We start from the raw sequence: 14,884 nt of genomic DNA on the forward strand, positions 1-14,884 counted from the left end.
GGGTATTTACCCACCAGGTCGTCTCGCATTCCAGACCTTCCTCCACAGCACTGCGGAGGAGGGTCTGGCTTGTCCACACAACATTACGGGATGGGAGAGAAAAGTGCTCTGGTTTATTGGCATGTCTTTAAACCAATCACAATCGCCACGGGTGGCGCTAAACGCTGCACAGAGCCACAGTGCCACTGCAAAATAGCCTCGGGAAGGAAGTTGTTTTGGTGGAACGTGTACGTTCATAGTTTGTTTTAGTCGTGCAACAGAAAACTCAGATTGGACAGGTAGTCTCGATTTACCCTGCAGAGATCTGAGGAGCAGTTAACCATTGTCCTTATAAATCGACCAGAGTTTAAAATTATAGGGCGGATCTTCCGGTGGCAGCTGAGCAATCCCGGAAATGAAACGTCATGGATATAGACTACCCACTAGGTTGTATTTTTAGCCTACGTTAGAAGTTAGAATGGTCTATTGGGGAAGTTATGCACACATATTTTACATTTAGGCCTATGATCACTGCAGATTCAGATTTAAAGTGCTCATATAATGCTCATTTTCAGGTTCATAATTGTATTAAGAGGTTATATCAGAATAGGTTTACATGATTTAATTTTCAAAAAACACCATATTTTTGTTGTACTGCACATTGCTGCAGCTCCTCTTTTCACCCTGTGTGTTGAGCTCTCTGTTTTAGCTACAGAGTGAGACATCTCACTTCTATTCCATCTTTGTTGGGAGTCGCACATGCGCAGTACCTAGGTAAGGACTACTAGCCAGTCAGTTGCAGAGTATGAGGGCGTGCCACGCTATCAGCTAGGTGAGCATTATAACGTGTTATAAAGTGGTGCATGTTCTTCACAGAAGTAAAGGCTGGACTACAATAGAGCTGTTAGGAGCAGTTTGTGAACAGTGTTTTCTGTTGGAGATGGTAAGTGCATTTGGGGGGGACTTTGGGCTTTTTCACTTTGTAAACCTATAACGTGCACAAAAAAGATATATAACACAATAAAGGAAAGGGAAAAAGCCAAAAAGCATAATATGAGCACTTAAATATGAACAAATGTATATTATTAAATGTTTAGGGTTAAGGTTTATCAGGTCTAACCCATGTAAAGGCAACAACAGAAAGTTTGCTGATCCGGCAGGGAGTCAGGGTGGTCTGGGGATCAGATCCCCGGCTCTGGGGTTTGCAATGGCCGAATTTCAGTTGCTACAGCCGCTAACTGAAGATCCGTGTCTGTTATAATCTGCCCAGAGACTAGACAATCCTTGTTCTCCATAACAACCCCTCTTGAAGTCCCTTTTGTTTGTGGTTTGCTCTTAAATCACAATTTCTTTGGCCACTTGAGAAGGAATACCTCTCCCACCCAAACAATCTGTGGTACCGCCGACAGTAAACAACAGAGCAGACAGGCTCCCCTCTAACACACACACCACATACTGTATATGCACATACCACAGACACGCACACAGTTTCATCTTCCCAAATCAGCTCAATGTCTTATGAAGAGAATTCCCCAGTTTCCCTGTCACAAACAATGAGGACAGAGTAAGATTTTCATTAGCTAGTCAAAATACTGATAACAAGAACTCCGCTCAGGCTCTGACTCAATGTAAACTCCTATCAGCCAAGTAAGCAATATCTGGAATCAAATGAATGAACAAATGTGGCTTTATCTTTCTTATAACATCAGATATTCAGATCTGCTGTTTTTAGAAATATATCGAATCTCACTGACGAGACCTTTTGGCATCCTGCGGAGGACATTTTTGTTGCCCTTGTCATGCAACATCGCGTGACATTTTAACTCAAACCATAAACTCAACGAAAGGCTGTCTCTCCAAGGCTTGACACTTCTTCTCCCGAGGGCCAGAACTTGTCATCACCAGGGGAGTACCCATCATTTCAGGCACGCCGCTTGGCTGTTGACTTATAAACGCTAGATGTTTTGGCTGGCCTGAAAGAAAATCCTCCATCCTGGCCATTTCAGTCCTGACAGTGTCCTCAGTTAGACTGTGCCCTTTGATGAACTGAAAACTATTAGAATTTTTCCTATTTTCTTTGTTTTTACATGCCAGTCTCTCTAATCAGAGGAGTGCTTGCAATAATAAGTATTGTTATGGTTAGAATTTCTCTCAGGAAATCATAATCATAATCACAGCAGACTGTTTACTTTAACTGTGTGTATTTTTGTCCTTCTCAACTATAAAAAGTCAAAAGTAGCAGTGCCTTTCAGCTGCTCATCCAACAGTGATTTATTGGTTTCTGTAGTGAAGAAAATATGCATATTTAAATACACTGATATTTATTCCCAGTCAAAATATCCCTTCATCAATATCAGTGTACATTGTTATGAATTTACTTAACAATTAAAAGTATCATGTACCCTCGCTAGGAGAGATCCAAGGTGCTGCTTTGGTTGCAGTCAAATGTAATGTACAGTGGTATTGGAGTTTTTAATTAGTAATGACCCTACAGTTTTTAAAACCAGAAAACATTATTTCAGATAAAGATAAGATATGTTGTGCAATTCTAAGTGGGTTGAAGGGAAGTCTTTAACATCTAAGTATATTTGCTCTGTGCCCCTAATATGATGCTAGAGAGAGCTCTGATAATGGTCTCTTGTAGGATGTCCCAACCCTGTCTCAAGAAATGACATTAATAAACCACTAATTTGCAACAGCAAGTGCATTTTGCAACACATCCTCATACCTTGAAGACATTATAAGTCAGTTTCCAAATGCTCCCAAAACGACACATGCAACTGTTCTGTTTACTGTGACCGTCAACATGTGACCGTTCTATTTAACATAATGGTCTCAGTTTTAAACGTGTAGTAAACGTTGTGAAACATAAACTAGTTAAGTTTAGGCAGTAAAGATACTAAGGGTTAGTAAAATATTAAGGATTGGCTTAAAACAAGTCATGTAAAACTACTAAAATGAAAACGTCACAAACGTCACATGACATCACAGACATCATTGCATTACAAACTAAGGTCCGTAAACTTTGGTTGATTTCAAAATGACAGTTGACTTTTATGAGACATGGACCCCAGTATCCTGAGTGAAAGTCTTATGTCTCTGACAGTCTGGTCTGGCTGTAGCAAAGTCCAGTTTTATATCACAGCTTCGTCTTAGCAGTCTTAGCCACAGCATATAAAATACTACTCCAATTACAAGCTCATTACAGTTTGCAACAAGTCCTTTGATAGCAGCCATGTGGCAAACTTGGTAAAAAAAGTGGGAACATTTCTGACATAAATCAGACTGATCGTCCGACAGCTTCGATCGTTCGGGTGATTAATCAGGCATCACGACCCCCCTGAAACTGCACGTCAAATGACAACCGATCTGGCAGAAATTTGGCCAGATTCTAAAATTGGTCTGGGACGATCAATTTAGCAGAATCTGTACTGTGTCTGCCTGGCTTAACCAAAGTGTTTTAGATACCTGAACCTGAATCAAGTGGGACGCAGAACACAACACAACTCCAGTGTTTAGGGTAAAAGTCCTGCATTACTTCACTGTACTTCCACTCCGATCACCTCCCTACAACTTCTGTGCAATCCAAAAACACACTTCCTGAGGAAAATTACATTCGGTCTACTCAGGTTGAGCAGGGTCCAGGTATTGCTGCAGGTCTTGGATCTGTGTGTCACTATGTTGCCATGCTAATGTTTTTTTTTTTTTTTTTTTACCATATAAATGGATTTTTTTATTTAAGACAACCAAATGGTATCTCTATTATTAAATAAAGAAATAATAAATAAAGAAACTGTATGTCTGCATCGGATATCAATGAGTTATAATAATGTTCCCAGATTGACAGAAAGTATTGTAATCTCAAATAAAATGCCAAATATACCTAACACTATGGTAAAAGATCAAAAAGTACTTTTCAATTGATGAATAAAACACAATAATAAATGTTAAAAGTTGATTTTGTATTATAAAGTATTCATGTGTATTGCATATGACCATTCGCGTGCGTCTACATGCCTGCATTGCATGCACGTGCACAGTCAAAACCACACAAATGTTTGGGGTGAGTCTCTTCTTAAGGGACACTCACATTGTATCTTGTACACCATTTTCCACTCCTATACATGCACAAGGATTTATGGTGACAACCGTTGCTATTTGGCACCTTTGAAACGTTCCTCTGCTTTTTTTTTTTTTTTTAAATGAATGCATAACAAACCACAAGCAAATAAAAATCCTGATTTCCACAAACCACTGAAATCTGTGGCAAAATATGGGAACATAAGGAGGTTTCAGAAAAAATGATATGAATGACAGTATGGCAGCTCAGCAGCAGTACCAACACAAGCCGCCTTGTGTGCAGACAGGCTGACCGGGAAGACTGACATCATTAGAATTGTTATTTCTTTCTTTGCAGTTTCTAGAGCAGAAAACATAACTGAGGCTGTAGAGGTTGCTGTTACGGCTCTGTTGATATGCATTTGCAAAGGAGACACTGACTCGCTGAGCATTCATATGTACATATAGCATTCAAAATACGCTCTGATTCCAAAAACAATACAATAACATATGCAAAGAACTTATAATAGCCAGGTGATTGCAAAGAGAATGTGGCTTCTCATGTATCTCTATATGTATAATGGTTTGCAAATTATAAAGGAATGCCAAAAATAGCAGAAATATGTTTGACTAAAAGTGTTTAGCCTATTTGAAAGGAATTGTGGCTTATTATGGCATACAGAATATGTTAATCTTCCAGAAATAACATTAACACATACCAGCAAATATGGTGATGTGCTACAGTATATGTTTAGAGAACAGCAGTTCATTTGGAGTCAGCATAAGACAGGAGATGAAATACTGCAGAAGCCACAGACCACACAGTGTCTGTATTATTACAGTGTGTTGGTCAGTGCCAACTTAAGTTCATACTCCAAAAAATTGCACCTAATCAACAAAATAAAAAAATAAGTGTGGGTCATCACAGAGACTGGAACACACAAGTTACAAATAAAAAAACAAACATATTTTCTCACTTATTTCTGATGGTTGGCAGGATCAAGATCCGGAGATGCAAATCAATCCAGACCGAACCATGTGCCACTTTTAATTACATTATGTACTAGTTGTACATTTAGTAGTTAGAATTAGTAATATATTTTTGTGTTTGAGTATTGCAAGTATAAGTGAATCTATGTAATTTCTGAAAAAACAAACAACAAAAAACATTCCTTTTCTTACAAATGAAAAGTTGAATTCATGAGCAATAAAACACAACATAATTTTATATATATTAAATACAATCGGTAGTTTTCCTGCTACAGCCTTGTTTGGTCTGATATAATCTCGCATTGCCAGACCTTCCTCCACAGCGCTGCGGAGGAGGGTCTGGCTAGTCCACACAGCATTACGGGATGGAAGAGAAACGTGCTCTGGTTTTTTAGCATGTCTTTAAACCAATTCTAATCGTTACAGGCGGCTCTATGCCAGACAGAGCTCCGGTGTCTCTGCAAAATAGCCATGGGAAGGAACTTGTTTTGATGGAACGTGTACGTTCAAAAGTTGTTTTAGGCGTTCAACAGAAAACTCAGATTGGACAGATAGTCTAGCTAGCTGTCTGTATTTACCCTGCAGAGATCTGAGGAGCAGTTAACCATAGTCGTCATAAATCCATCAGAGTTTAAAATTCCAACACAAAGAAAGCGTAAGGTAACGGACACCCAGCCGAAAAGAGTGACATCTGGCGGAATTTCCGGCGGCAACAGAGCAATCCCGGAAGTGGAACGTCATGGATATAGACTAGTACTGGTATGACAAGTAACTTATGTTAGCTAACTTAAGCTCTGTAACAGACATTACTGAGTAAGGGCTCCAGTATTTTCCATGTGGTGACCAGTGTGATCTCCTCTCTGGGTGTGTGCCCACTGACCACAACAATTTATGTGTACATACTTGCAGGAGCCGAGCTCTTGTCCGTGTGGGATTAGCCATTGTTCTCCGAGACTGTGTCCGCTGTGGACCATTCTACAGCATGCACATGAGAAGGCTGCTGATGAAGACAGGAAAAACCGAACGTGACGTTTCTTAGTTAAAACTTTTATACTGGCTGTGTTTCTCCACTGTAAAGCACATGTGCTGTTTTCTACTTGTTTTTATGTGTTTTCTTTCTGGTCTGTATAAATGGTTGCTTATCGGAGTATCTGTATGTTTTGGAAGGAGGAGGAGAAGAAAGTGATTGGGTCAGGGTCCTGCAGACCAAAGAACCAATCATTAACATAGAGTCGCAGCATGCAGCCAGCTTAAATTTGTAAACTGGTTGCTGACTTCCTCACTTGTACACTTGTTACTTGCATTAATACATAGTCTCACTTTAGACAAAAATGTGTTTGCTAGAAAGTAGTTCCTATGAAAAGGGATGACAGTGAGGTCTGTGGATTATCCACAGTAACAGTAAAATTGTTGCTCGAAAGTTGCTGTTAAATGTCTTAAATATCATTTTTCAGTGCTGTAAGCCCCAAAAACAAAATGTCATTCACCTCCAGTGTGTGAGGTGGAGGCAAAACTCTCAGATATCTCAAAACCTGGACAAAGGAAACCAAATTATCTGCTACTACGTACTAGAAGTTAAACCATACCTGTCAACCCTCCAGTTTTTCCCGGGATTCTCCCATAATTTACCCTTCACTACCATTGTCATCCTGTTTAATTATTTTCCCTTTCTAAAAAAGGTGCAAGGCCACCAGTAAATTCCCCCTTTTTTTAAATTCCAATGTTTACAGGTATGGGTTCATCTCAAATTATATGTAGTGTGCCTGCATAACCCCGTCCTCTGCCCATATCTCAGAGGTTCCAAATTGCAGCCCAAAATGGACCATGAGTGTGAACATGTCTGCATTGCACATACACCAATGTAGTATAAAGTGTGCACATTCGCCCAGCTGTCTGCATTTATGTCCATTTTAGTGTATGTCAGGGCCTTCAAATAAGAAAACAATCTCACCTTATGGTCCATTTTGTAGCTCTTCTGGAGCTTTCAATCATATCATCAGCTTCATCAGTGAATGGGCTTTACCTCTTTGTCATGAAAATGTAGATGTTCAAATTTCCCGTTTTTAGAGCACTTTAAACAACTGAGACCTTAGGTTCAAACTTAATTCTTGACTTTAGATACAACAGTTAAGAAAAACAATCTCACCACACCATTTTCTGGGGCTTTCTATCATATCACACGATCTTCGCCGGCTATATCTGCTAATGTAATTTGGGTGAACTCACCCTTTAAAAGCAATATCGTTTTCTTAGCAATTTTTTTTAATACAGTATTTCTTTCACACTGACATATACATACATGTCGCTGGCATTATCACCCTCATTATATTCTTTACCATCATCAGTCATTTTGAGATCACCAGTGAGAATAACGTCATCCGCTCCATTATTTTCCCTGCCATCATCTCCCTTTTCAGTGTCATCTTTGCTTTTCATTACTTTCACCTCTCCATCACCATTTGTCAGGTGAGTGCCCATGATGATTAGTGGAACACCGTATATTTGTGAATTCATTGTGGTTTGCTTTCACCTGCACATGTTGCATTCCAGACTGAATTAAATTGATGCATATGGGAGGGAAACCAAACATTTGCAGGTGGACTCTGTCAAGTAATCTGCTGAAAGTGGTCTGCATGTGAAAAGGAAATCTATAGAATAGAGCTATGGATAGGTAAAACACTTAGAAATAGACAAATGTTTATTCTATCAGTATCCTCTAACTGGGGCATGCTGAATGTGTAGCCTGGGTGCTCTGACGTGTCACTAGTTCATCAGTATAATGTGCTGTGACTCTGGTGCGTCCAGCAGACTTGTGGTTTGGCAGAATGGGGACAGTGTGCTGTAGAAGTGCTGGCTTGGCTAAAGAATGAGGAGAAGGTGTGTGTGGAATGAATGAAATCTTCTCCCGCTGCCATTTTCTGACTTTAGACAAACACTTGACAGGATTTCACTATGAGGGCCAAACAGGCTGCATCAGGCTTAATGATTATTTATTGCACGCAGTGTCCCTCCAGTATGAGACGTATTTATGTGACCTCTCTGGATCATGTTACTAACGGAGATGGTTTTTCAGCTGGCCTGGTTTGGCCAAAGTACAAGTTTAAGCATTTCATAGTCTCTCCTGTGCCTCTCCACAGTATTACAGCCATCCATTAGACTGTTTTTCTCCACAGGACCAGCTCTTTACTTGCCACGGCCATTCATTCCTTCATTCATTCAATTTTCCACTGTTTTACTTTCTTTTTTCCAACACAAACCTTTAGCAGCCACTATGTGCTTTGGGTCAAAGTTGGAATGTGTCAGTAACAGTGCACCTTACCCTGTGAGCTCCTTCGGGAAGCAGTGGTAGATGGGTAGGTTTAGGTTCTGTCATACAGTGATGTCATTCTAAAACGTCAGCAGAGCCACAGTGTGATTTATGGACTGTAGACCATCTAATGTAACTGAAGGCTGATGTGCAAGTGTTTCCCACAGATCATTGCATTTCAACAGCTTTCTTAACCCTTACGACCAATGTAGAGGATTGGTCAGTCAGATTTTTTGTTTGAATAGAAATTTGTATGCTGTAGAATTATGTTAGAGGCAAATTATGGCAGTGCACCACAATATAAGCGCAAGTAGATTCCAGAGGTGAAGTTGTGTTTTTCCTCACTGCTCCCCTTTGCTATTTTGATTACTTCCTATGTGATAAAGTAGGAAGTGCAGTGGCAGTCCAGTGGTGCAGTGCAATTTGGTGTCAAGAAAGACTACGGTTTACACCATCTACTGACTGCCTGGTCAGACCATGGCCCCGATTCCCAAAAGCACCTGAAGGCTAAGATGCCTTGCGATAATTAAATTTGACACATTAAACGGGGATCAACATCCAAATTCTATACAATGTGGCAGTCCTTCTTCCAATGCGTGGAGGATGTGTTATCACAAATGTCAGAGGATAATTGATGCACAAATTTTATTTAGGCTCAACAGAAATGATAATTTGTTGATGATATTTACAGATTATACATCACTCATTGTCTGTTTGTAGTATTTTTTATGTCTTAAAAAGTTATTGCATAAATAAAACATAAAAAAGCATACATGTATGTGTATGTTGTCTTTGCCTACTTCACACAGAACAGTCCCATAATCTGGAAAATAATAGCACACTGTACTCCATTTATATTGTTTCCGTGTTCCGTTTGTTCTGTTGAAATTTCCTCTTACTCTCTTACATATGACAAGTTTATGGATGTTATCATGATATAAAGCTAAATAAAATTTCCTCACTTTTGTTCCAACAGGAAGGCCAGCCTCATCCTCTCCCAGCTAGATGAACTCTCCCCGTGGTGTAAGGGTCTTCTTCAGGAGCCGAAAATCGGCCTCCGCAGGATGTCCCTCAAGTTCCTGTCCTGCCGTTACACTGACAGCAAGGCCTTTGGGCTGAACTGGTCAGACATGGGCCAGGACGTACACAAGGCATGTGACGAGCAGACGCTCACAGTCATGTATAATGACTATGGCGAGCCCAAGGAGCTGTGAAATGATTAAAGGGTTGGATGTGTACAGGAATATGGGAGATTTGTCAAACCCAACAAAGAAACACATAAAATGCAGGTTTCACATTTGTTTCCATAAGCTATTTGCATTCATGGTGTCATAAACAAATGCCAAACATTATTTGAAATGCCTTATACTCTGTTTAGCTTTACCATATTATTGGTAAATGTATTCAAAGGTCTAATCAGAGGAGTTGATTTCTGAAGTCTAGATATATCTAGATAATCATCTAATAAACAATGCCTTTTTGATCAATAACTCTTAGCTGTGCTTTGTTTGAGCTATGCTGAAGTCCATACCTCCCTTGCAATGACAAGTGAAAATCAACTCAAACTTGACACATTCTGCAGATGCTTCACAACAAACGCCTCTCTTGTTTGATTGCCTTTAATCAGTTCTCATTTGTTCTTCGTTGCGGTATGATTCTTGATAATGACATATTAACATCTTATGGATTAAAGCATGTGAAGCAAGTAAAGCTGAAGTAAAGCTTTACTTTACTAATCACAGGGTTGGCCATTCGATGTTGAAGTTTTCTTGGGGAAGACACTGAACCCCAAACTGCTCCTGATGGTTGGCCAGCACCTTACATAGAAGCTCGCTGCCATCGGCGTGTGAGTGAATGTGAAGCAAATTGTAAAGCTCTTAAGATAAAAGCCCAATATAAATGCAACTATTCAGCTGTGAAGCAGCTGCAGGCACGCGATGAACATGTTTACTTAGACACCGAGGCTTACTTTTTGCTAGATTAAAGGTGTTTAAATTTGAATGTTTTTAGTTGTTTGGTGTGAAATATTGCAAGACAGGAATGGATGGACATTGAAGGCATGGACAACTAAAATGGATCCTTTTGCAGCAGGCCTATCCCAGGTTCTTTAATTCTTCCTATTTTTATGATTTAAATGCACATTGGCATGAACAATTCCATCTCACAATAAAATGTAATGCAACTGGGAAAAAAGACAGACCTTTAGTATTCAATGCACTTATATTTTAGAACAACAAATAACTTAGAGGAACAAAACATAAGGCCATGCATTTTATTTCACTGTATTTCTTTGTTGGACTCAACAATCTTCTCTTTAAGTGTTGATACATAAAAGGAACTTGTTGTTTTACCCCTTTGTTGCAAACGTCTGACATCTTAATAGTCTAATCTATATGGGAAAGTGCTATTTCATTTGGCTTCTTTATATTCAGTCAGATATTAAAAGGTCCGATCTGGGATATAAAGGGTTACACATGAGTTCATTTGTGCCTATTTAGATCTAAACTTAGGCACATCTTTAGAAATGTTGGTGAAAAAATTACAAAAGGCAACTCTTGATGTCAAACATGTGGCCAGAAATGGAGAGTGATTGTGACTTTTTAGGTTGCCTATATCCATCCTACAGCCTAGATCAGCCCTGTCTCCTAAATCTTCCATTCCCGTACAACTAAACTGCATTCTCAATTACGTTTCAAGAGAAACTTATTTGTCCCAGATTAAGTTGTTTTTAACGTTTTACAAATACGTTTCTAATCAAAGTCTGCGTTCAATGTCCACTTAAGGAGGAGATCTGGGTGGATTGATGGGTCAAACAAACGCAGGACTTTCACACAGGAGACAGCTGTTTGTGTCCCGTGTGAAACCAATAGTGAATGTTGACTTATTTTAACTTATGTATGTAATGGAAGTTACATAACAAACATACTTATTTTAACCCAAACCATAATCTTATCCTGTACCTAACCAAGTAGTTTTGTTTCAATTCACAACATTAACCATGTGTTTAAAACTGCGACTGTTTCACAACATGCACCTGTTGTTGGTACGAGGATGTGTTATCTAAGAGAAAGTACTTTTTTCTTGAAACGTAAATGAGAATGCAGTTTACTTGTATGGGAAAAAATAATGCCCAAATGAAGCTTCATGAACCGTTAGTTGTATTTGTTGACCCCACTAGATGGCGCTCTTGGTTTAAAGAAAAAGGTTCAAGGAATGGCAACTCAGTGTGCTTTCAACCCTTTGTTGAACAGAAAGCGCCATCTAGTGGGCTCAGAAAATGGTTAAAAAAGCATCATTTGGCTATCACTAATGGGAACATAATTCTTTAGAAGACAAGTTTGCCTAGCTGCTTCTTAGACCCGACCTAAAGTCAACGCTTTGTTCTTGTAAAGTCTTCATAATGGATCCAGGAGTTTCTGGGTCTTTAAAAGATTTAAAATCCATTGTAGCTTCAGTTTCACTGGTACATTCCAACCATTGGTAAATATTTTACAGCTTCTGATTCTTGCCGTACTCATTTATTATGAATAACTGCAACAAACCCAGTGGGTGAACACTTCCTGGTAGTGATGGCCAAATAAAGCCTCATGAAGCTTTGTGAATCATCTTTATTTTCTGAGCCCTCTAGATGACGCTCTTGGTTTAAAGAAAAAGGCTAAAGGAATGGCATTTCAGTGTGCTTTCAACACTTTGCTGAACAGAGAACCATCTAGTGGGCTCAGGAAAAAAAGGAAACTGGTTCACAAAGCTTTATGAGGCTTCATTTGGCCATCACTACTTTATGGTCTAAAACCTCATGTATCTCAGCTGTATTGTGTAGAGTTGCTTATACTGTTTTCACTTCTCTTTTTACATATTTTGAATTAAGTCAGCCTCTGAACTAGTACTTACAAACCTGGTTTTGTCATTCAAACATGTTGAAATGTTAATACAGTGCAACATATTTAAAAAAGCCAGTATTTTACAAAGTTATCCATGTTTCTATGAAAAAGGCGAGGTAGCATGTAAACAGTTAGAGATTTTATTAGAAAGGTAAAAGAACAATTAAGAGAGAATGGTCTGAGTTATTTTAGTAGTATAGACAATAAAAAAAACAAACTTGTACATAGCATTATCATAAAAGTTTTAGTGATATAACCTGCTGAATGTAGTATTAATAGCTTGCATTAAGTGAAGCTGTTATAAAGGAGTTTTACTAAATAAACAGGCATCACAGAGTAAGTACACAGATCTGCTCATTTTTTTCTACACATTCAATAAAACCTGCCAAACGTTTTTTTTCATCGTTTTCACATCATTCAAAATCAAACCAATGAACCACTGTTAAAAGTGATAATTCTGTATTGAAACTGCAAATTAACAGTGTTAATGTTTTCAACTGCTTCTCTGTATGATTAAACGTCATGCAACAATGTCTTTAGAAAGCTTTATGCGACATTTCCACTAATACTGTGTGTTTATTGTGAGTATATTACCTCTATTGGTTCCGTTATCACTTTATCATTGTGCAGTGGCCATGTTGGAGATTGATGTCAAAGAAATGCAAATGTATATTGTTTGTTGATTTTTAACATTCATATGTGAATACTAAAATGAACACTTGTAGATTTTTGTATAGGCAGCAAAGTATTTCATAAATGCATCACATTATATCACAGTTGTTTTTTTCTGTATATAAATATATACAGCAGGTGACATTTTACATAACACTTTAGTGTGCTTTAGTAGATACAATATTGTATTGTAATATCTCCTGTGTAGCTTAGTACAGCAATTGGATTAATCTGCTCTATTGCAGTTGTGATGTAAAGAGCAGAGGGCTCTACTTTCTGTGATTTAAACATGAGATCCATTATCTGAAACTGGATTGTGATTGGTTGATTAAAAGATTTCTGTATACTTTTCTTTTTTAATAGTAAAATGACAAACTAATTAAGTGTAATTAAAAATAAAGTGAATAAGGCAACACAACCTTTGAGATATATGTAAACCAACCATCTACTATCTGCATGATATTATTGTCTATACTGTCTGTGGCTATTATAAACTTTTTTCACTTTGATCTTTGCTACTTCAAAAAAACAATAAATAATATATTGTGAAAAGTGTCTGTATAGATATTCTTCAACCATCAGTTGTCAGAAGAAATCTTTTCTAATTTGTTTGCGCTATAGTTTTCCATGCTCTTGAATTACTTAATTTGTGCGCATAAAAAAAGAAATGATACCCGAGACAAACTTGGGGAGTTTGAACACCATACGATCAATTTGGTCAAAGGTCCACTGGCAGACACTGAGATGCAGTCAAAACATACACCTGTTATCCAATCTGTAATGTATGTTCAAAAACAAAACTAAATGTAATGGACTGCACTGCCTCTGTTCATTTGTCTTTATATATGTTGATTTTTATTAAAATGTGGTGAAATCTGTATATACAAGGACCCAAAGTCCACATAGGCACTGCTGTTTTACAACATTAATTACCAACTCAAACCTTAACTTTACCTTCAGAAACCTAATGTGGCAACAACAAATCTGATATTTCATTTCTGAGACCAAAATGTATCCAAAAGGCTTTTTTTATCAAAACATTACGGAGCCATCAGATCCAGTAGTAAATTACCAAAAGGCCTGAGATAAGAGTGGGCTCACCGGGATAACGATGGACGATGATCGGCCATTGCTCTCAACAGCTGGTCTTACCCGGGTCCTCACATCAGAGCAATCGGAATTAGTTGGATAAACCGACCACATATTCCAAATCTAAATGGTCACTTTCTCGCCTGAAAAAATCCTAAAACTTAAAGTGACAAAAAAATATAACAGCCCTGACCCTGTCTCCAAATCCCGGCCATCACAGATGGTTGCTGGAAAGACAGCTATGATTGGGCCCAAAAAAATCAGGCCTGGCCCTACATGGACCTGCATAGTTTCTGTCCAAGTCCGACCCGAGCCGGAACCATGGCAGCAATTTTGGGCCCAAGCCCAATTAAAAAAAATCTATCGGTGTGCTTTTTATCCTTGTATGTAAGCTGAATAGATATCCAGAAATGGCGGTCACACACAGCCCATACATTATTAATGACATTAAACAGACTATAAGGTCTGCATTTTAAAAAAAATAGTACACCGGGAAATTTGCGCACACCCAACCTAATTCAATTTTGCAAAAATTACAGCCCCCGGCTTGAATTGGGTTGGCTACACCTAACCCAATCCCTGACCCAATTGGGTTTGGCCAGAGAATCAAAGCTCTAGCGCGGAATGCATATGGGGATACTTGGCTACCTGAAATCCAAACAAGTCAGCAAGAACATAAACTTGGCAAGATGCAGACTTTGAGTCATAACAGTATTCGGGCTGAGTGATGACATTTCCACGAGAAAACAAGAACAGACTAGAATGCAGATTGAGAAAGGCCTCTGAATGCCTGAATGGTCTGAATGTCACGTTGCTGTAGCAGTGGGGACTGAAGTTACAGGTCGTTGTTGCTACTCTGGTCAGTTTGGGTAGAGCACTCTGGGCCAGATGTACTAACGCTTTTGCG

At 38.7% G+C, this 14,884-nt stretch overlaps 1 protein-coding gene across 7 annotated transcripts in view; it reads left to right on the forward strand.

The window, feature by feature from the left end:
• Nucleotides 1-14,884, forward strand: part of astn1 (astrotactin 1) — a 522,070-nt gene that overhangs the window by 408,170 nt on the left and 99,016 nt on the right. For 5 of the 7 annotated variants that reach the window (XM_036004754.1, XM_031287775.2, XM_036004755.1 and 2 more), the window contains one exon: nucleotides 9,312-13,440. The exons of 1 other annotated variant lie outside the window; for it this stretch is intronic. In XM_036004754.1, the coding sequence (XP_035860647.1) occupies nucleotides 9,312-9,549 (238 nt within the window). In that variant the 3' untranslated portion in view covers nucleotides 9,550-13,440. Of the gene's footprint in view, nucleotides 1-9,311; nucleotides 13,441-14,884 lie in introns of those variants that run through there. One more of the 7 variants, XR_004898191.1, reaches the window with a different exon arrangement.

The sequence above is a fragment of the Sander lucioperca genome, chromosome 9 (assembly GCF_008315115.2).
Source record: "Sander lucioperca isolate FBNREF2018 chromosome 9, SLUC_FBN_1.2, whole genome shotgun sequence".
In the NCBI taxonomy this organism is placed as follows: domain Eukaryota; kingdom Metazoa; phylum Chordata; class Actinopteri; order Perciformes; family Percidae; genus Sander; species Sander lucioperca.